This window comes from Somniosus microcephalus, chromosome 3 (assembly GCF_052327205.1).
Source record: "Somniosus microcephalus isolate GS21.2 chromosome 3, FLI_Smic_1.0, whole genome shotgun sequence".
NCBI classification, from domain to species: domain Eukaryota; kingdom Metazoa; phylum Chordata; class Chondrichthyes; order Squaliformes; family Somniosidae; genus Somniosus; species Somniosus microcephalus.
Window position 1 is genome coordinate 58,592,557 of NC_140989.1, and position 22,522 is coordinate 58,615,078.

The 22,522-nt window shown below is 50.2% G+C and overlaps 1 protein-coding gene across 1 annotated transcript in view; it reads left to right on the forward strand.

Moving 5' to 3' along the window:
* thada (THADA armadillo repeat containing) overlaps nucleotides 1-22,522 on the forward strand; it is a 502,870-nt gene that overhangs the window by 368,920 nt on the left and 111,428 nt on the right. Inside the window, exons 31-32 of the mRNA XM_085980649.1 lie at nucleotides 17,762-18,192; nucleotides 18,514-18,638. Of these exons, the coding sequence (XP_085836775.1) occupies nucleotides 17,762-18,192; nucleotides 18,514-18,638 (556 nt within the window). The remainder of the gene's footprint in view (nucleotides 1-17,761; nucleotides 18,193-18,513; nucleotides 18,639-22,522) is intronic.

The following is a 22,522-nucleotide window of genomic DNA, read 5'->3' on the forward strand; positions in this document are numbered from 1 at the left end:
TCTTATGAAAAGTTAAATGCCTCGCTGCCTAATATAATGCAAATCGACAACATTCAGAGGGATATAGACAGACTAAGTGTGAGTTTCTCTGTGTTCTCCCCAAATGAAGATGGTGTCTCATAGGAACATAGAAACAGGAATAGGCCATTCAGCCCCTCGAGCCTGTTCCGCCATTCAGTGAGATCATGGCTGACCTGCGACCTAACTCCATATACCCGCCTTTGGCCCATATCCCTTAATACCTTTGATTAACAAAAAGCTATCAATCTCAGATTTAAAATTAACAATTGATCTAGCATCAGCTGCCGTTTGTGGAAGAGAGTTCCAAATTTCTACCACCCTTTGTGTGTAGAAGTGTTTCCTAATTTCACTCCTAAATTTTATACTATACCCCCTAGTCCTAGAATCCCCAACCAGCGGAAATAGTTTCTCTATCTACCCTATCTGCTCGCCTTACTATCTTGAAAACTTCGATCAGATCACCCCTTAACCTTCTAAATTCTAGGGAATACAACCCTAATTCGTGTAATCTCTCCTCGTAACTTAACCCTTGAAGCCTGGGTATCATTCTGGTAAATCTACTCTGCACTCCCTCCAAGGCCAATATATCCTTCTTGCTCACAATACTCCAGGTGTGGTCTAACCAGGGTTTTGTACAGCTGTAGCATAACTTCTACCCCCTTGTATTCTAGTGGTGTTCTATGCTGGTGTATATCGGTGATGTTAGCTCCCTGTACCTTAGTGGCCATTTATCAGGTATGAATCTAGATAATTAATGTACTTAAGCTGTTCAGCTGCATTGTGCATCACAACCAAGCCCAAGCCTATCCTCACTAAACATTCTTCCATGCACTTTTCTGACAAGATTCACTGGTTACATACCAGGGATAATAATCCTGGGTGATTTCCCATATAAATGCAAGTTCTTTTGTTTTTCTCTTTTAACTATCAACATCCTTGATCTCATTCTCTTCTCTGACCTCACACATTACTTCCATATCTCCTCCATTGCTAAAACTGCCTCCGGGAAGCTCCTTTTCCTCTTTCATATCAAGACTTGAATACTGGTCCTACATCATGCGAAGACTGTTGAACACCTCTCTTGTACTCTGAATATGATGTAAACAAAAGCTTGTCATCTGATAGTTATTCCTTCTTTTACCAATAGCCCTATCTCACATGAGCTTTGTCTTTCTTACTCTCTCTGCTGCTCACATATGGCCCGGATTTTGCGGTTAAAAATAACAGTAAGGCTATCAGCGCTCCCCGTTATTAAAAGTAAATTGGACAGCAACTTCCGGTGACTGCACATGTGCAGTTAAACGTTGAAATCAGGAAGTTGCTGTCCGAGTTGCTCTGCTCTAGAAACTTCGCTATACCAGTATCTCGCTGAGAGTCTCAGCATTAAACACATGGAACGACGTGAAGTTGCAGTACTTATCCACTAGATAGCCACCAAACACGCCAGAAAAAGTTGGGGCTTATCCATTCAAGTATAAGTGATTTTTTTTAATGGCGAGATAAGTCTTAATTACTGCCAAACAACCTCTCTGGCACAAAAAATTTACTTTGACAAGTGTGGAGTCACAGTTCTTCAGATTTTAATTATTGTTGGAGGCCTCATCCATGTCTTTGTTACCTCTGGACTTGGCTATTCCAACGCACTCCTGGTTGGCCTCCCACATTCTACCCTATGTAAACTTGAGGTCATCCAAAACTCGGCTGCCCGAATCCTAACTCTCACCAAGTCCCGTTCACCCATCAGCCCTGTGCTCGCTGACCTACATTGGCTCCCGGTTAAGCAATGCCTTGATTTCAAAATTCTCATCCTTGTTTTCAAATCCCTCCATGGCCTTGCCCCTCCCTATCTCTGTAATCTCCTTCAGCCCCACAACCTCCCGAGATATCTGCGCTCCTCAAATTCTGCCCTCTTGAGCATCCCTGATAATAATCGTTCAACCATCGAAGGCCGTGCCTTCAGCTGCCTAGGCCCTAAGCTCTGGAAATCCCTGCCTAAATCTCTCCGCCTCTACCTCGCTTTCCTCTTTTAAGACTCTCCTTAAAACCTACCTCTTTGACCAAGCTTTTGTCATCTGCCCTAATTTCTTATGTGGCTCGGTGTCAATTTTTTGTTTTATAACACTCCTGTTACGCCTTGAGATGTTTTACTACATTAAAGGTGCTATATAAAAACAAGTTGTTGTTGGAGATTTTTAAATATTAAAAAAAAAATTAAATGTTACTTTTTCTTTCTGTCTCTTATCTCTCTCTCTTAATCCCATCTTTATTTCTCTCTTATTTTGCTTTCTGTACATGATTTGGCATTGAATTAAATATTCTAACTTACACTTCCTCCAATCAGGTTTCAGCCCTTGTCACAGTACCGAAACGGCTCTCATCAAAGTCACAAATGACATCCTTTGTGACTGTGACGAAGGTAAACTATCCCTCCTCGTCCTTCTTGACTTGTCTGCAGCCTTTGACACGGTTGACCACTCCATCCTTCTCCAACACCTCTCCACCGTTGTCCAGCTGGGTAGGACTGCACTCGCCTGGTTCCATTCTTTTCTATCTAATCGTAGCCAGAGAATCATCTGCAACGGCTTCTCTTCCCGCTCCCGTATTGTTACCTCTGGTGTTCCCCAAGGATCTATCCTTGGCCCCCTCCTATTTCTCATCTACATGTTGCCCCTTGGGGACATCATCCGAAAACACAGCGTCAGTATCCACATGTACGCTGACGACACTCAGCTCTACCTCACTACTTCTTCTCTCGACCCCACCACAGTGTCTAGATTGTCAGACTACTTATCCGACATCCAGTTCTGGATGAGCAAAAATGTTCTCCAATTAAATATTGGGAAAACCGAAGCCATTGTTTTCGGTCCCCCCGACAAACTCCGTTCCCCAGCCACTGACTCCAACCCTCTCCCTAACATCTGTCTGAGGCTGAACCACACTGTTCGCAACCTTGGTATCATATTTGACCCTGAAATGAGCTTCCGACCACATATCCGCAGCATAACAAAGACCGCCTATATCCACCTCCGTAACATCGCCCATCTCCGCCCTTGCCTCAGCTCATCCGCTGCCGAAACCCTCATCCACGCCTTTGTTACCTCTAGACTTGACTATTCCAACGCACTCCTGGCTGGCCTCCCACATTCCACTCTACATAAACTTGAGGTCATCCAAAACTCAGCTGCCCGTGTCCTAACTTGCACCAAGTCCCATTCGCCCATCACCCCTGTGCTCACTGACCTACATTGGCTCCTGGTTAAGTGCCTCGATTTCAAAATTTTCATCCTTGTTTTCAAATCCCTCCCTGGCCTCGCCCCTTCCTATCTCTGTATTCTCCTTCAGCCCCACAACCCCCCGAGATATTTGCCCTCCTCTAATTCTGCCCTCTTGAGGATCCCTGATTATAATCGCTCAACCTTTGGTGGCCGTGCCTTCTGTTGCCTAGGCCCTAAACTTGGAATTCCCTGTCTGCCTCCCTACCTCTCTTTCCTCTATTAAGACGCTCCTTAAAACCTACCACTTTGACCAAGCTTTTGGTCACCTGCCCTAATTTATCCTTATGTCAATTTTTTTGTCTTAAAATACTCCTGTGCAGCACCTTGGGACGTTTTACTACGTTACAGGCGCTACATAAATACAAGTTGTTGTTGTTGTTTAGCCTCTGTGTGCCTCAGTAAGGATTCTTCAATCTGATTGGCTAAGGAGACACACAGGCCTAGAAATTCAGTATAGCCACGTTTGGGGCGCTACTGCATGGCGTTCGCTAACTTTTGCGCCCGGCGCAACGTAGCGCCACCTTCGCCAATATTCAGTTGCATCGCCCCAAGAGGTTGCTGCTGCGCTAAAGCAGGCGATGCACGACTATCATTAGGCGCTAAGCCGGCGATCCGGGGCGCAAACACCGAAGGCAGCTGCGGCGAGTTGCTCATTGAGGGCAGACAGTCAGGCGCCAGTCAGCACTTAAAGGGGGAGGGTGGAATTGCTTGGCTGCCACGCCCTGCACACTGCAGCCCTAAGGCAAGGCCTGAACACTGTTTCTGGAACAGCTCCACGCCCAGGAGAATGGAGAAGGCCAGGGAGAGAGCGCAGCGCTTCGGCGAGGGTGACCTGAGGCTGCTGGTTGGCGCAGTGGACCGCAGGCGCCATATCCTCTTCCCTGAGGGTGGTAGGAGGCCGCTGCCCGCCGAATATCGGAAAGCATGGAGGGATGTGGCAAACAGGGTCACGTCCAACAGCGTGGTTGGCAGGACACCAACCCAGTGCCGGAAAAAATTCAACGACCTCACTCGGGTTGTCAGGGTGAGTACCCTTTCCAGTATCCTCCTCATCCCTGCATGTGCACCTCACTTTATGGCCAAACGGGTCTGAAAGCCCTAATGGCCAGCCCTCATCCAGCAGCTATGGGACTGTCATGAAAAGCACTTGCACATTCAGGACTTTAGACACTGTCAGGGCTTTTCGACCATGGGAGGCAGTGTGGGCAAGATCAGGGCTTGACACTATCAGGGCTAATTGAACATGGGAGGCAGTGTGGGCAAGATCAGGGCTTGACACTGTACTTAGAGGCGGTCCTTTCTCTTGCAGGCCAAGCTGGCGCATAACAGAAGACAGCAGCGACACACCGGGGGAGGCCGTCCTGACCTGAAACAGCTGAGCGACCTCGAGCAGCGAGTGGAGCGGATCGTGGCAGGCCGGCTGAGTGACCCCGTCGCCACTGGAGATGCTGACCCTGTTCTGGGCACCAACCTTTTTGACCTCTCCCTTTCCACTTGCGCCTCACACCAGCATCCTTTGCCACTATCGAACCAATGCAGTGCACAGCAGTACTCATGCCTCCCTCGCTGCCGCCCTGTCCTCACTCCCTCGCTGCCGCCCTGTCCTCACTCGGCTGAGGGCTTGTGGAGCGGCTACATTCATCTCCTGCCATTGGCACAAGCCATTCCCTGAGAGGGGGCCTAGAACCGACTTGCAATAAGCTGCCGACGGGCGGCCCTTGCACTTTCTGCCTCCCTCCTGTGCTGGTCCTCCTCCTCCTCCTCTGGTGGTTCTCCAATGTCTGCTGGCAGTGGCTGAGTCCTGCGGATAGCCAGGTTGTGCAGCATGCAGCACACGACAACGAAATGGGAGACTCGCTCAGGCGAGTACTGTAGGGCTCCCCCGGAACGATCCAGACAGCGGAACCGTTGCTTCAGTACGCCGATTGTTTGCTCAATGATGTTCCTGGTTGCTTGATGGCTGTCATTGTATCCCTCCTCAGCAGGGGTGCTGGGCGCACGGAGCGGGGTCATCAGCCAGGTGCACAAAGGATAGCCTTTGTCCCCGAGAAGCCATCCTCGTGGGTGAGGCTGGGCCTCGAACATGTCTGCCACAGAAGTCTGGCGCAGGATGAAGGCATCGTGGCTGCTGCCTGGAAAGCGGGCATTGACAGCTAGGATGAGCTGCCTGTGGTCACACACCAACTGCACGTTGAGCGAGTGGTAGCCCTTCCGGTTGCGGTAATCCTCGGCATTCTCTAGAGGTGCCCGCAAAGCCACATGCGTGCAGTCAATGGCGCCCTGCACCATGGGGAAGCCCGCTAATGCTGCAAAGCCCATTGCACGCTCTTGCTGCTTGTCAACGGCCATGGGGAAGGAGATGAACTGACGTCTCCTTCTGAAAAGGGCATTGGTCACCTGGCGGATGCAGCAATGTACCGCAAACTGGGAGATGTTGGAAATGTCCCCAGTAGCGGATTGGAAGGAGCCGGCGGCATAGAAGTTGAGAGCCACCGTCACCTTCACTGCCACCGACAGAGATGTCCTGCTCCTCAGCTGTGGCTGCAGATCTCCGCGAAGCAGGTGGCAGATCTGTGACCACCGCCCTTCTGAATCGCAGCCTCCGAACACACTGCTCCTCAGACATGTTCAGATATGAGAACTGCTGGCAGTATACCCTGGGTGGGTAAGGCCTCCTTTGCCAACGCCTGTTGGCCCTTCTCCATCTGGCCATGACTGGCACTCTCTCACGGCGTCTCTGAGCCCTTTGAATGCAATGGAGAAGCCCAACGTTTCCACCCATTGCAGCCCCCATTATATGTTTCCAATCAATGCTATGACACTGAAGTTAAAGACAAGTGCAAAGCTGTGGCCTGAAGCCACAAGTACCTGTGCGAGTGTTGAGCCAAACCAGAAAGCTCTCTACCTTTGTCTCTCTCCAAAGATCCGTCTCTCACAAAGAAGGAGTGGTGCAAAATGGCTGCCATTTATACTGCAGGAGGAGTCCCCTTTAATTAGCGCGCCCCGCGCCCCGCAGCGACTGGGAACCGTTCCCCTCTACCAGTCGCGGGGGGCGCCAGGCGCACAATAGGCCGGCGCCACTGAATTTCCGGTTCGGGGTGCACAAAGGGCGTTGCACCATGAAATGACGTCAGGATCTGCGCGCGCAGCTGAGCGCGCGCGCAAAGGTTTTGCACTGTGATGAAATATGCCATTCATCAGGCACTCTGTATTCTCTGTGTTTGATTGTGCCTGTGACTGTGACAAGCAGGGGAGTTTAGTTTCAGTTTCATTTCCTTACCTGTATTGTATTGTATTGTGTGTAGGGCTCCGCCCATACCTTGCCCCTACTTAAGCAGGCCCCAGCGTGTCTCACAGGCAGTACAGCAGATCTCTGGATGAGAGACACTTCTCCACTGTGTATTACTTTCTGAGTTAATTAAAGCCTTGCTTTGCTCCGTTAACGTTGAGTCTCGGATTCATTGAGGCACATCAATTTTATTAACTCAATTTTCAATGCAATGGATCAACTCTTGAAACCCGAGCGTTTGGATTTGGACCCGCATGCTTCGGACGCATCGGCACGATTCGGACACTGGTTTAAGTGTATGGAATTCTTCCTGGACAATTCCGCAGCCATCACAGGCACTACGGACGCTGAAAGTATGAAACTCGGAATCCTGCGGAATTGGGTAAGCCACCGGGTTTACCTCCTCATCCAAGACGCCGACACGTACCCGGCCGCCTGCGACATCCTAAAGGCGCATTACCAGCAGCCTACGAATGAGGTGTACGCTAGGCATCTGCTTGCTACTCGCACACAGCGACCTGGGGAATCACTGGATGAGTTCCTAGTCACCCTGAAAACGCTTGGCAAAGACTGCAAGTGCCAAGATGTAAAAGCCGCAGTGTACACTGACGAGCTTGTTCGTGATGCCTTTATCACAGGCCTCAGCTCCACTTACATCCGGCAGCGACTACTGGAAAAAACGGGATTGGACCTGAAACAGGCTGTGGACACAGCGCGATCCCTGGAATGTGGCCCAGAGAAACTCGGACGCCTACTCTTCAGCCCACGCCGCCACGTGTGCACCAAGGTGATATACCTATCAATTCATCCAATGAAAAGCGACGAGTTAAGAAGGTAACTATAGGTTTTTATTGGCTAAATAACAGAGCCCACCCTCGTGGATGATCGGATACAACAAGGAGGAATGCCAGCCAGTTGACTACCTTTATACCTGGGCAGGTAGGTGGAGTCATGGGCGGAGTCAGCAGTGGTCAGCCCAGGTATAGCAGCGTGACAAGAGGCGACCTTGTATAGTGATACAACAGTGTGAACAGTGATAACCATAGAGTAACGATATAACAGTGATAACTATAGTGTAACGATAGTGAATGATAAAAGTGGTTTACCACATTCACCCCTTGTTTAGATTTGAGTCCGGCGGGGTGAAGTGTACTACCAGTTCTGGTATGTCAGTCTGTCCGGAGGCCTCGTAAGCCTTTCTGATCGTCGCAGCGGCGGTGTTGCATTATCCGGTGTTAATGCTGGTGTATGCGTGGTCGGCGAAGGCTCGTGGGGTTCCGGCATGCCGTCTACCTGGTCTGGAATTGGGGGGGTGGTGAAGGTGGTGCCTCCGGAGTGCCCGAGGGTGCGAGGTCTCGTAAGGAGACTGTGTCCTCCCGCCCGTCTGGGTATGCCACATAGGCGTACTGGGGGTTGGCGTGCAGGAGGTCCACCCTCTCGACCAGGGGATCCGTTTTATGGGCCCTCACGTGCTTTCGCAGCAAGACGGGCTCCGGAGAGGTCAGCCAGGTTGGTAGCGTGGTTCCCGTAGTCGACTTCCTGGGGAAAGCAAACATTCGTTCATGGGGGGTGGCGTTGATGGCAGTGCAAAGTAGTGACCGGGTGGAATGCAGCGCTGCCGGGAGGACTTCCTGCCAGCGGGAGGTTGGGAGGCCCTTAGACTTTAAGGCTAAGAGGACGGCCTTCCATACCGTCGCGTTCTCTCTTTCTACCTGGCCGTTCCCTCGGGGGTTGTAGCCGGTGGTCCTGCTTGCAGCAATACCTCTCGCTAGTAGGAACTGACGGAGTTCCTCGCTCATGAAGGAGGAGCCCCGGTCACTATGTATATAGTTTGGGAACCCGAACAAGGTGAAGAGGTCGTTCAGGCATTTAATGACCGTGGTACTGGTCATGTCTGGGCAGGGGAAGGCAAAGGGGAAACGGGAGTACTCATCAACAATGTTGAGGAAGTACACATTACGGTCAGAGGACGGGAGGGGCCCCTTAAAGTCGATGCTCAGGCGCTTGAAGGGGCGGGTGGCCTTGATCAGGCTTGCTCTGTCCGGCCTAAAGAAGTGCAGTTTGCACTCGGCACAGGTCTGGCAGTTCCTGGTCATGGTCCTGACCTCCTCGATGGAGTAGGGCAGGTTGCGGGCCTTAATGAAGTGGTAAAGTCTGGTGACCCCGGGGTGGCAGAGGTCGTTGTGGAGGGTCTGAAGTCTATCACTTTGCGCGCTGGCGCATGTAATTCGTGACAGAGCATCGGGGGGTTCGTTCAGCTTGCCTGGCCGGTACAAGATATCATAATCGTAGGTGGAGAGCTCGATTCTCCACCTCAATATCTTGTCATTCTTGATTTTGCCCCTCAGCTTGTTATTAAACATAAAAGCGACCGAACATTGGTCGGTAAGGAGGGTAAATCGTTTGCCTGCCAGGTAGTGCCTCCAGCGTCGTACCGCCTCCACAATCGCCTGGGCCTCCTTCTCGACCGACGAGTGTCGGATCTCAGGGCCCTGTAGGGTCCTTGAGAAGAAGGCCACCGGTCTCCCCTCCTGGTTAAGGGTGGCGGCTAGGGCGAAGTCGGATGCATCGCTCTCGACTTGGAAGGGGATGGACTCATCCACTGCGTGCATAGTGGCCTTGGCAATGTCTCCCTTAATGAGGGAGAAGGCTGCGCACGCTTCCTCCGTGAGGGGGAAGGATGTGGACTTCATGAGGGGTCTGGCTTTGTCCGCATAATTGGGCACCCATTGGCGAAGAGCCCCAGGGTTCTCTTCAGTGCCTTTGGACAGTGGGGGAGGGGTAGCTCCATGAGGGGGCGCATTCTTTCGGGGTCGGGGCCGATGACTCCGTTCTCTACTACACAGCCGAGGATGGCAAGGCGTGAGGTGTTAAACACACATTTATCCTTATTGTAGGTGAGGTTCAGCCGCTGGGCCGTACGGAGGAATCTCTCCAGATTAACATCGTGGTCCTGCCGGTCGCGGCCGCAGATGGTGACGTTATCTAGATAGGGGAACGTGGCGTGCAGCCCGTTCTGGTCAACCATCCGGTCCATCTCCCTTTGGAAGACCGAAACCCCGTTGGTGATGCCGAAGGGAACCCTAAGGAAGTGGTAGAGGCGGCCGTTCGCCTCGAAGGCTGTATACTGGCGGTCCTCAGGGCGGATAGGGAGTTGGTGATAGGCCGACTTAAGGTCGATGGTGGAGAATACCCGGTACTGCGCAATCTGATTGACCATATCAGATATGCGGGGAAGGGGGTATGCATCCAGCTGGGTGTACCTGTTTATGGTCTGGCTGTAGTCGATGACCAGGCGGTTTTTATTGCCGGTCTTAACGACCACGACCTGGGCACGCCAGGGGCTGGTGCTCCCCTCGATGATGCCCTCCTTCAGGAGACGCTGCACCTCAGAGCTAATGAAAGCTCTGTCCCCGGCGCTGTACCGCCTGCTCTTGGTAGCGACGGGTTTGCAGTCGGGGGTGAGGTTAGCGAACAGGGAAGGTGGCGGGACCTTGAGGGTGGATAGGCCGCAGGTGTTACGCGGTGGGCGGTTTAAAATCTGCTGGTTGTCGACTGTGAGTGGGGGGAGGGGTCCGCCGTATGCTAGCGTGACGCTTTGGAGGTGGGATTGGAAGTCTAGGCCTAGTAGGACGGCAGCGCATAGCTGGGGCAGGACGAGGAGTTTAAAATTTTTATACTCCGTACCCTTAACCGACAGGGTCACAACACAGTAGCCGCTGATGTCTGTGGCGTGTGACCTCGATGCCATCGAGATCCGGTTGCGCGTTGGCAGGACAGGGAGGGAGTAGTGGCTCACCGTGTCTGGGTGGATGAAGCTCTCCGTGCTTCCGCTGTCGAACAGGCAGGTCGTGGCGTGGCCGTTTACTTTGATGTCCATCATCGACTTGGACAGGTGATGCGGGCGGGCCTGGTCCAGTGTGACGGAGGCTAGTGTATAGCTGAGCGAGTTGTTGTAGTCTGCGGTTGAGGCGGTAGTCGGGTCTAGAGGCACGGTGGCGGTCGGGCGTGGTGGGTAAAATGGCGTCTCCCACGAGGTTGGACAAAATGGCGGAGAAGATGGCTGCCCCCATAACTCACATGAGGCACTGCTGGTGTCGGTTGCCTGTATCAAAGATGGCCGCCCCCATGACTCACATGTGGGGATGCTGGCCTCTGTTGCCTTGAAGGAAGATGGCCGCCCCCACAGCTCGCATGAGGCACTGCTGGCCTCTGATGATCCACCTCTGCAGGCCTTAGCGAAGTGGCCTTTCTTCATGCAGTTTGAGCAGGTAGAGTTCCTGGCTGGGCAGCGCGACCTCGGGTGTTTCGCATGGCCGCAGAAGAAGCAGCCGGCGGCCCGATCGCGGGGGTCCGATGTCGGAGCCGGTACCGGGGGTGGCGGTCTCGATCGGGTCCGGGACGCCGACGCTGAGGTAGGTCCCAGGGGGGTTGCTGCGGGGAGTATCGCGGTCGGGGTCGGTCCCAAGTCCCAGGGTCGCGTGTTACAGTACCTTGAGTATGCCTCGAGGTCCCGATGGGCCACCTCTAGAGAGAGAGCGAGGGCTGCAGCTTTGTCCAGGTCGAGGTCCCTTGCTTCCAGTAGTCTTTGCCGTGAGTAGTCGGACCGCAGGCCTTTCACGAAGGCATCGCGGACATTGTCTTCAGTATTTTCTGCCGCCGTTACCGCTTTAAAGTTACAGTCTCTGCCGAGTGCTTGTAGCACCCGTAAAAATTCCTCCACGGGCTCTCCTGGCTGTTGCGGGCGGGATCTTAGGAGGTGTCTGGCATACATGGAATTTACCGGGGTTTGGTACTGTCTTTTCAGCCGGTTGATGGCGTCCTCGTATGTTTTAAGGTCCCGGATGAGTGCGAATACTTTAGGGCTCACTTGGGCGTTCAGAACTCTTAGCATGGATTTCTGAGGCACGCCGGATTCTCCCAGGTAGGCTTCGAAGCAGCTCAGCCAGTGTTCGAAGTCGAGGGCTGAGTTTGCTGCCTGTGGGTTTAGATCCAGGTACGGTGGTCTGAGGGCTCGCAGCCAGGCCAGCTGCTGTGGCTGTTGTAGCTGGGCGTCTGGCTGGTCGCTTGGCTGGTCGTTTGACTGCTCAGGTGTCGACATTTTAAAATGTAGCCAATAAAATTGATATACCTATCAATTCATCCAATGAAAAGCGACGAGTTAAGAAGGTAACTATAGGTTTTTATTGGCTAAATAACAGAGCCCACCCTCGTGGATGATCGGATACAACAAGGAGGAATGCCAGCCAGTCGACTACCTTTATACCTGGGCAGGTAGGTGGAGTCATGGGCGGAGTCAGCAGTGGTCAGCCCAGGTATAGCAGCGTGACAAGAGGCGACCTCGTATAGTGATACAACAGTGTGAACAGTGATAACCATAGAGTAACGATATAACAGTGATAACTATAGTGTAACGATAGTGAACGATAAAAGTGGTTTACCACACAAGGGTGCCGCCATCTTGGAAGGCATCTTCCCCGCCCGGCAGCCCGACACCGTCGGGGCCACGCTCTCCCCCCAGAAGCCCTACGACAGCCGCGACGCGTTGGGGCCCCAACTGCTACTTCTGCGGGCAGCCGAAGCACACCAGAAACCTGTGCCCGGCGAAAGGCACCACCTGCTTTAAGTGCGGTAAGAAGGGGCACTTCGGGAAGGTGTGCAGAGGGAACCCCGCTGGAAAACCCGCCACCGCCGTGGGAGCAGCCATCTTGGACGCCATCTTGCCCGACCTCGTGGGGTCCGCCATCTTGTGAGCAGACAGCGTGGACGCCATCTTGTCTCGATCAGGGCCCTACAGTGGCATCGGTCACAGTGGACCAGACCAGACCGCACCTGCTATCCAAATCAATGGTGGACATCGAGGTAAACGGGTGCGGGGTTAAATGTTTAATTGACAGTGGAAGCACGGAGAGTTTTATCCACCCTGAACTAGCACAACAACTCTCTCTAACGGTGGTCCCTGCTCGGGGCACCATCTCTATGGCTGATAAAACCCAGACATCGACCATTATGGGTTACTGCGCGGTACAATTGTCCGTTAACGGAACTGTATACGACAATTTTAAATTACTAATCATGAAGAGTCTATGTGCGAGCGTGATCTTGGGCCTGGATTTCCAGTGCCACCACCAAAGCATCACGCTCAATTACGGTGGGTCCCAGCCGCCTCTCACAGTGTGCGGTCTGGCTACCCTGAAGGTAAAGCCGCCTTCGCTATTCGCGAACTTTACTCCCAACTGCCGGCCAATAGCGACCAAAAGCAGGAGGTACAGCTGGGAGGACAGGCGGTTTATCGCGACCGAGGTGGACAGGCTGCTGAGGGAGCGCGTTATTGAACGCAGCAACAGCCCGTGGCGCGCCCAAGTGGTGGTGGTGAGGGGTAGCGAGAAGAAACGGATGGTGATCGACTATAGCCAAACGATCAACATGTACACCCAACTAGACGCCTACCCGCTACCCCGCATATCAGAAATGGTGAACCAAATTGCCCAATACCGGGTGTTCTCCACCATCGACCTCAAGTCAGCGTACCACCAGCTCCCTATCAGACCAGAGGACCGCCCGTACACCGCCTTCGAGGCGAACGGACGCCTCTACCAATTCCTCAGAGTCCCCTTTGGGGTGACGAATGGGGTCTCGGTCTTCCAAAGGGAGATGGACCGCATGGTCGATGACCACCACTTGCAGGCAACCTTCCCCTACCTCGACAACGTCACCATCTGCGGTCACAACCAGCAGGATCACGACTCGAGCCTCGAGAGGTTCCTGAAAACCGCACAAAAACTCAACCTCACTTACAACGAGGACAAGTGCGTTTTCAACACCACGCGCCTCTGCATACTAGGCAGCGTGGTGGAGAATGGGGAAATCGGACCAGACCCCGACCGATTGCGCCCCCTACGGGAGCTGCCCCTGCCCAACACTCCCAAAGCCCTGAAAAGGTGCCTGGGGTTATTTTCTTATTATGCCCAATGGGTCCCCAACTACGCCGACAAAGCCCGCCCCCTCTTGAAAGCATCCTCTTTTCCGCTCTCTGCTGAGGCCCACGCCGCCTTCAAAAGCATTAAGCGGGATATTGAACGGGCCACGCTACAGGCAGTGGACGAGAACACTCCCTTTCAAGTGGAAAGTGATGCGTCTGACTTTGCCTTGGCTGCCACCCTCAACCAGGCGGGGCGGCCCGTAGCTTTCTTCTCGAGGACCCTCCAAGGGCCTGAGATCAGACACTCCTCCGTAGAAAAGGAGGCCCAAGCCATCGTGGAGGCAGTGCGCCACTACCTAGCCGGCAAACGCTTCACCCTACTTACCGACCAGCGGTCGGTAGCGTTTATGTTTAATAATAAACAGAAGGGGAAGATTAAAAATGATAAGATTCTCAGGTGGCGGATCGAGCTCTCCACCTTCGAGTATGACATCATTTACCGGCCAGGGGCCCTTAACGAATCCCCCGACGCCCTCTCACGAGGGATGTGTGCCAGCGCCACCGGGGATCGGCTACAGACCCTCCACAACGACCTCTGCCACCCAGGGGTCACACAGCTGTTCCACTTCATAAAGTCCCGCAACTTACCCTACTCGATTGAGGAAGTTTGGTCTCTGACCAGGAACTGCCGCACTTGCGCTGAGTGCAAGCCTCGGTTCTACCGCCCAGATAGAGCCCACTTAATCAAAGCTACACGGCCCTTTGAGCGGCTCAGCTTAGATTTCAAGGGCCCCCTCCCGTCAGTCGACCGCAATGTTTACTTACTGAACATTGTGGACGAATACTCCCGTTTCCCATTCGCCTTCAACTGCCCAGACATGAGCAGCGCCACGGTCATTAAATGCCTCAACAGCCTGTTCTGCCTGTTCGGTATGCCGAGCTACATCCATACGGATAGGGGCGCGTCCTTCATGAGTGAAGAGCTACGCCAGTACATGCTGTCCAGGGGGATCGCCACGAGCCGTACCACCAGCTACAACCCCCAGGGTAACGGCCAGGTGGAGCGAGAGAACGGGACAGTATGGAAAGCAGTCACTCTAGCTCTAAGGACCAAGGGCCTCCCTATCTCCCGCTGGCAGGAAGTCCTCCCAGATGTGCTCCATTCGATACGGTCGCTATTGTGTACTGCCACTAATGCCACGCCTCATGAACGAATGTTTGTCTTTCCCCGGAAATCCACCTCGGGCGTATCCATGCCGTCATGGCTCTCCGCCCCAGGTCCGGTATTTGTACGAAGGCATGTGAGGGGCCACAAGACGGACCCTCTCGTGGAGTCAGTGCAGCTACTCCACGCCAACCCCCAATACGCGTATGTCCGGCACGCCGACGGAAGGGAGGACACCGTGTCCATAAAAGACGTCGCCCCAGCCGGTAACGACAACAACCACGACAACAACAGCAACAACGATCACAGCAACTCTTACCCACCCACTATCCTTTCATCACCCCCGGAAGAACATCGACCAACGGTGCCCCCACCAACTACCCCTTCAACAACCCTGGCGGCGCCCCCAGCAGAGACCCAGGAGGCCACCGGGGACACCCAGCCGACACCCGCGGCACCACAACAGCTACGTCGGTCACAGAGGACTATCAAACCCCCGAACAGACTAAATCTGTAGAAGGGGTGAATGTGATGAAATATGCCATTCATCAGGCACTCTCTATTCTCTGTGTTTGATTGTGCCTGTGACTGTGACAAGCAGGGGAGTTTAGTTTCAGTTTCATTTCCTTACCTGTATTGTGTTGTGTGTAGGGCTCCGCCCATACCTGGCCCCTACTTAAGCAGGCCCCAGCGTGTCTCACAGGCAGTACAGCAGATCTCTGGATGAGAGACACTTCTCCACTGTGTATTACTTTCTGAGTTAATTAAAGCCTTGCTTTGCTCCGTTAACGTTGAGTCTCGGATTCATTGAGGCACATCATGCACTGCCGCTAATTCTTAACTGAAGTTCGCAAGAGGCGCAGATCGCGCTGCGCCCGGGCGCTAGCCACTTAGCGCCCCACTTCTCCTCCTCCTAAGGCGCTAGTGGCTGACGCAAACAACTGAATTTCTAGGCCACAGTTGCTTGCACTGTTTACGAAAGTCCCAGATGCCCTGTAGAGGGCACTGTGCTGTTTTGGCTTTCTAATAACCGCAACTTCCAGTGCAAAAGCCCGTAGAAAGTCTGTGGAGAAGTGTAATTTCGTTTGTTTGCCGCTGACTGCAAAATCCAGGCCAATATCTTTCACATACATAGAGACACCCTCTCTCAAAAACACACAAAACCTCTCTTTACCATCTTTCTAAGCCAGCAAGCTTTCAATTTTGGACAATGCTGTATTATAAAGATAAATAAGCTTGTTGACTAATCGTGCAGCATGTATTGAAAGACATTGCATTAGTAGATTATCTCAATAAAACTTTGAAACTCAGACCATTTGTTCCTCCTAGAAACAAACCTTTTACTCGATATAGAAGAATTGGTGTTGCAGTCTTGAAGGACAGATGGTTCATCATCACTTATTTCCAATGTAGAACTATTAACCTGCCTGGTGAGCACAAGCAGCTGCCTGAAAATCCATGCCATTGGAAAGGGGAATCACATATGTTGTCATGGCTACAGGAAACTCTTAGAATAATTTATTTATGCAAACAAATGGGAGTTGTTTGATCAGTCGAGTCTTGACTGGGGTGGAAAACTTCCACAAGAGAATGAGTTACTGGTACTTCTCGATAATCTGGGAACGCCAGAGTTCAGCATTAGACCCAAGTTTTTCAGGGCTTGATACATTAGCCCTGATTTTAACTCGGGGCGGGAATCGGGAAGGCTGGGCTGAAGCAACCAGCAAACCATCCTGACCTCGGCAGCGTGAGTATCGGGCGATTTTTAATTCCCAGCCCTCATCTGCATGTCCCTGGTCAGTTGCCTACCTGAAACTGGTGGGAAGTGGCAGCTGGCTGGCGATTGGGAGTGGAATGGCAGGCAGCAGGAGGTTGCCAGCAGGGATCGAAGGAACGGTCCCCAGTGCTCAGGTAAGTCACAGGGAAGAGGTTTTTGGCAGGGCCTTGCAATCAAGAAGGGACAGGAGAGACCTAAACTTTCCTTGCAGGGCCCAGATGAGCACTCTTGGTTCACTAATGTCCATTAGGGAAGCAAACCTGCCGTACTTATCTGGTCTGGCCTATCTGTGACTATAGTCCCACACCAATGGGGTTGACTTAACTGCCCTAGCAAGTCACTTAGTTATATCAAACTGCTACAAGGAATAACAAAGTAGTGGTTTAAGAAGGGGGGCCACCATCACCTTCTCGGGGAAATTAAGGATGGGCAATAGTTGCCGGCCTTGCCAGCAACGTCCACGTCCCGAGAATTAATTTTTTTAAATGCTTAAAAACTTGCCTCTTTTGACCCTGACTCATTCCCACAAGCTTCACCTAGCAGAAAAGCCACAGTAGTTTCCCTGCTCAGGCGACTGGTTAAAATAGCAGTCAGGCTCTGATAATGTCATCAGGGCCCAGTATATATGATGAAAGAAGGACCCTGCTGTTTTCAGGCGGGTATCCTTCCTGCCTGCTCAGAGGAGCTGGTTAAAATTGAAGACAACGGTTTCTACCAGGTGGGCAGGGTTGAAATCGCCCCGCTTATTTCAATCTTCAGTGCAAAATGCCCTGGTTGAGGTGCCCCACATGGTGTCATAGTTTGTGGGAAGTGAACTGGAAGCACAACCTTTATACTGTATAAGGAAATGGCCACAAATGTAGTACAGGAAACTTTCGATTTACCGGCACCTAAATAACCGGAAATGTCGGTTAACCGGCAAAATTCAGGAGTAGGTTTTACTTCATATTGTATTTGCCTTCTTCCATCTGTGCTGTGCAAGGGTGTGGCTGCAGCTGTTGCTAAGCTACAGAGACGCTTGAAACTTGTGTTCATTGTTCTACAGTTGTTGCTAAGCACCAGGGTTTGTTGCTTTATACGGAGCTGTCGGCTTTCCCTATCTTTTACTATAGCATTCGGTTATCCGGAATTTTTGATGAACCGGCACCATGTCGGTCCCGTCCGTGTCGGATAAAAGAAAGTTTCCTGTGTCTATGAAAGTTTCTTTTAATTTGCCTTTCAAAACATTATGAAAAGTGTTAAGCTGATAATTCAAAAGCAAATTGCTTTCTGTTTAGTGATGCAGCCCTAACTAGTAAATGCTTTCTTTCAGACCCAGAGATCCTAAACTTCTGGCAGACCACCCACCACATTATACTGGCGTCAGAGCTATTTACAGATGGGCAAAAGTTTTCTCCAGTACCTGGACTGATTCAGTGGCAAGAAAGTATCACCAAACTAACATTGTCAGTACTGGCAGAATCAGTTTCTCTGCAGCCAATATCACTGTCGCCAGATGCCATCCACGAGTTGGCTTCTGGAGCTGCTGAAGTTCAACCCAGCCTGTTCCTTTCTCATCTCCTACATTCAGAATTTCTTGAAGTACGTTTGCTGACCCTGGAGACAGTGTTGTTGTGGCTGGAGGAGATAGATTCCAACCAAGTCAGAGAGACAAATGAGAATGTACTGTTCCTGTTATCACGAGTTGAGGACACTCTGAAAAAGCTAGCAGTGCAAGAAAAACACCCAGAATGTCTTGCCAAGGTGAGGGATTATCTGATATAGCAATGCAAATTTCAGAAGTAAATATCTCAAATATGACTTTTTTATTATTGCCGATTTATTTTAAAGCCTTGCAGACAATAGCCACCATATTAGTTTTATATATAAAATAAAAATTATGAAAGAACCTAGTCTTGCTGAAAGTACTCACATTGACTATTCAAATGGATCACTTTACTAAACCAATAAAGCTAAGAGCTCAATCTGAAAGTGTTCAAATGACTGACATTGACGTTTACCTTGAAACATAAACGCAGTCTGTGTGTATAGTTTTATAACTAACTGCTGTGTCAAATATTCTAGGTGCTGAAAATATTGTGCCATCTAGATATAGAGAGACTGTTTCCCTGGATAATGAATACTTCAGTGATGAGTGAGGACAAACTTCTCAAGTGGATCTTGTCAATAGCGGAGACCACAAAAAACAGGTACTCCTCCAATATGTTATAGGAGTTTAAATAGGAACAAAGGTGCGTGAGATTCTGAAGATGTTTAACATGGTGCGTGCTTGTTGCAATTTCAATTATTTACTTCTTGAAACCTGAACCGTCTGCCTTGGTTGCTGAAACCACGAGCCACATTTTAATAAGAGTCTTTACCGTGCCTCTATCACTGTTGCAGTATATCATCATGTTTGTTACAGTGTTCAAGGACTAGTTCGGAAATCTGGAGCGTTTTTGGAAAGTAGGTGTGGCATGAAGCCTGAAAAGAATTTTATTCTCAATAGTCTTTAGTTTGCACTTGGAATAACAGATACCCTAGTAAATTTCAGACCTTGAGTTTTATCGCAAACAAATTTCTGTATTGGAAAGCAACTAAGGCCATAGTCCGGACTATCTGCCAATTGTATACAACTTAACCTCATGCATGGTTGTTACATTAAATGTGTGCGGATGTTATCTTTATTAAATGCGGTCTTGGTCTTTTTCTTTCATCCCGTTACTTAAATGAATGCAGAGTATTTGTGAAAGATTCAGGTCCCATTTTTGCAAGTCCAGATAAATCCTGGCTGTATAGCTTGTATAGCTGTAGCATAACTTCTACCCCCTTGTATTCTAGTCCTCTAGATATAAATTCCATTAGCCTTTTTGATTATTTTCTGTTACGCAGACACACTCGCACCAGCAGTGCCAAATACACTCCCTGCGCAAAAAAAATATGTCAAGCTTGCGGGTGCAAAATTGGATGAGCCAGCAGTTGAAGAGTTAGGAACGTAGAAACAGGAGTAGGCCATTCAGCCCCTCTAGCCTGTTCCGCCATTCAATAAGATCGTGGCTGATCTGTGACCTACTTCGTATACCCGCCTTTGCCCCATATCACTTGCTTAACAAAATTTATCAGTCTCCAATTTAAAATTACCAATTGACCTCGCATCAACTTCCGTTTGCGGAAGAGCGTTCCAAACTTCTACCACCCTTTGCGTGTAGAAGTATTTCCTAACTTCACTCCTGAAAGGCCTGTTTCTAACTTTTAGGCTATATCCACTTGTCCTAAACTCCTCAACCAGTGGAAATAATTTATCTCTATCTACCCTATCAGTTCCCCTTAATATCTTGAAAACTTCAATCAAATCACTCCTTAACTTGCTAAATTCCAGGGAATACAACCCTAGTTTGTGTAATCTCCCCTCGTAATTTAACCCTGGAGTCCAGATATTCTGGTAAATCTATGCTGCGCTCCCTCCAAGGCCAATATATCCTTCTTAAGGTGTGGAGCCCAGAACTGCTCACAGTACTCCAGGTGTGGTCTAACCAGGGTTTTGTACAGCTGCAGCATAACTTCTACCCCCTTGTATTCTAGTCCTCTAGATATAAAGGCCAGCATTCCATTAGCCTTTTTGATTATTTTCTGTACCTGTCCATGACATTTTAACTATCTATGTACCTGGACCTCCAAGTTTCTTTGGACTGCCACTGTTTCTAGCTTTTCACCATTTAGAAAGTACTCTGTTCTATCCTTTTTAAGGCCAAAGTGGATGACCTCACACTTGCCTATATTGAAATACATTTCCCACAGTTTTGCCCATTCATTTAATCTAATAATATCTCTTCGTAATTTTATGCTTTAATCTACACTGTTTACAAAGCCGACTATCTTTGTGTCATCGACAAACTTGGATATGTGGCTCTCTATTCCATCATCTAAGTCGTTAATAAATATATGGTGAATAGTTAAGAACCCAACACAGATCCCTCTGGGTCACCACTAGTCACATTCTGCCAATTTGAGTACCTGCCCATTATCCCTGCTCTCTGTCTCCTGTCCCTTAGCCAATTTCCTAACCAGGTCAATAATTTGCCTTCAATTCCATGAGTTGTTCACCATTAAAGCAGATTTTGGGAGTTCAGTAGCTGGTTAGAGGTCAAGCATTTTTTGGAAAAATCCATGCAATGACAGCCATGTGGAAGACCCCCAGCATTAACCCCAATTCATTAGAGATGCAGACAGATAATACCACCCCACCCCCACCCCCCCTCGAGGGTTAAGCCTACAGTTGCCAAAGCTACCTAGATGGAGATTTCAAATCAAATCAGTACCATCCCCCCTACTGCACCATGGAACAAATGAGGAAGTAGAGATTTATTTGTATCATAGGAACAGGAGTAGACCATTCAGCCCCTTGTGTCTGTTCTGCCATTAAATGAGATTGTGGCTGATCTGTATCCTAACTCCATCCACCAGCCTTGGCTCCATATCCCTTAATACCCTTGGCTAGCATACATCTATCAATCTCAGATTTGAAATTATTAATTGAGCTAGCATCTATTGCTTTTTGTGGGAGAGAGTTCCACACTTCTACCACCTTTCATGTGAAGAAGTGTTTCCTAACTTCTCTCCTGAAAGGCTTGGCTCTGATTTCACGAGAAGTGTAACGATAAGTGTACTCACCTTCATTTACTTGCCTACTCTTCCTCCCTAGAAGAAGTTGCACTAATGTCAGTGTTGTTATCCTGTACTCTCCAGGAGATGGCAACCATTTAACCTTTATCACAACACTCTTTCCAGCAGGAGAATATGGAGGGCACAATTGCGGAGAGGTAATACCTTGCACTTAGCAGATCAAAGTTCAGTTTGAAAAAAGTAATGCCAGTAGGAACACCCCGCTAGCTAATTTGCAAAGTTCTGGACACAAGATGGAGATGGTCAGGGCACAAAAAAGCTTTTGAAATATTCAGTTAGTTGCTATCATCATCTTAAATGTGTCTGAGGAAGGTGCATCACAAATGAGGAGGAGCAAGTGGAGATGACAGGAACAGAAGAAGAAAGATCACATCAGGCATCCAGCCCATCTCGTATGTCAACTGTATGGGCAAGGGATTAGTATCCTGCTCGGCCTGCCTTCAAACAGGAGTAAATGTAGGAGCAGAATGCGCCCATCTATTGAGTGCACCATGAGCAACTTGCAGCAATGCGCCTCCGACACCACTGCAGTACCTTCAGGATTTACAGTAATGCAAATTGCCATGAAGCAATTGTATCATAGAATGGCTACAGAACAGAAGGAGGCCATTCAGCCCGTCGAGCCCGTGCCGGCTCTCTGTAAGAGCACTTCAGCTAGCCCCACTCCCCCGCCCTTTTCCCGTAGCCCTGCAAATCTTTTTCCTTCAGGTACTTATCCAATTCCCTTTTGAAAGCCACGATTGAATCTGCCTCCACCACCCTTTCAGGCAGTGCATTCCAGATCCTAACCATTCGCTACGTAAAAATGTTTTTCCTCATGTTGCCTTTGGTTCTTCTGCCAATCACCTTAAATCTGTGTCCTCTGGTTCTCGACCCTTCCACCAATGGGAACAGTTTCTCTCTATCTACTCTGTCTAGACCCCTCATGATTTTGAACACCTCTATCAAATCTCCTCTCAACCTTCTCTGCTCCAAGGAGAACAATCCCAGCTTCTCCAGTCTATCCACGTAACTGAAGTCCCTCATCCCTGGAACCATTCTTGTAAATCTTTTCTGCACCCTCTCTAAGGCCTTCACATCCTTCCTAAAGTGCGGTGCCCAGAATTGGACACACTACTCCAGTTGAGGCCGAACCAGTGTTTTATAAAGGTTCATCATAACTTCTTTGCTTTTGTACTCTATGGGCTCAATTTTAATAGCCCTGAGGAGGCGGGTTTGGAGGTGGGTTGGCAGCGAAAATCAGAAAAAATGGCTTCAGACTGCCAACCCACCTCCATCTCGGCCCCACATGATTTTCGTGAGTGTCGGGTCAGCTGCTCCCAAACTGACCCGACGGGAACCGGTGGGACAGGTAGTTAAGGAAGGTAAGAGCCTGTTAACTGCCTTGCTAATCCTATTTTGATAGTGGTTT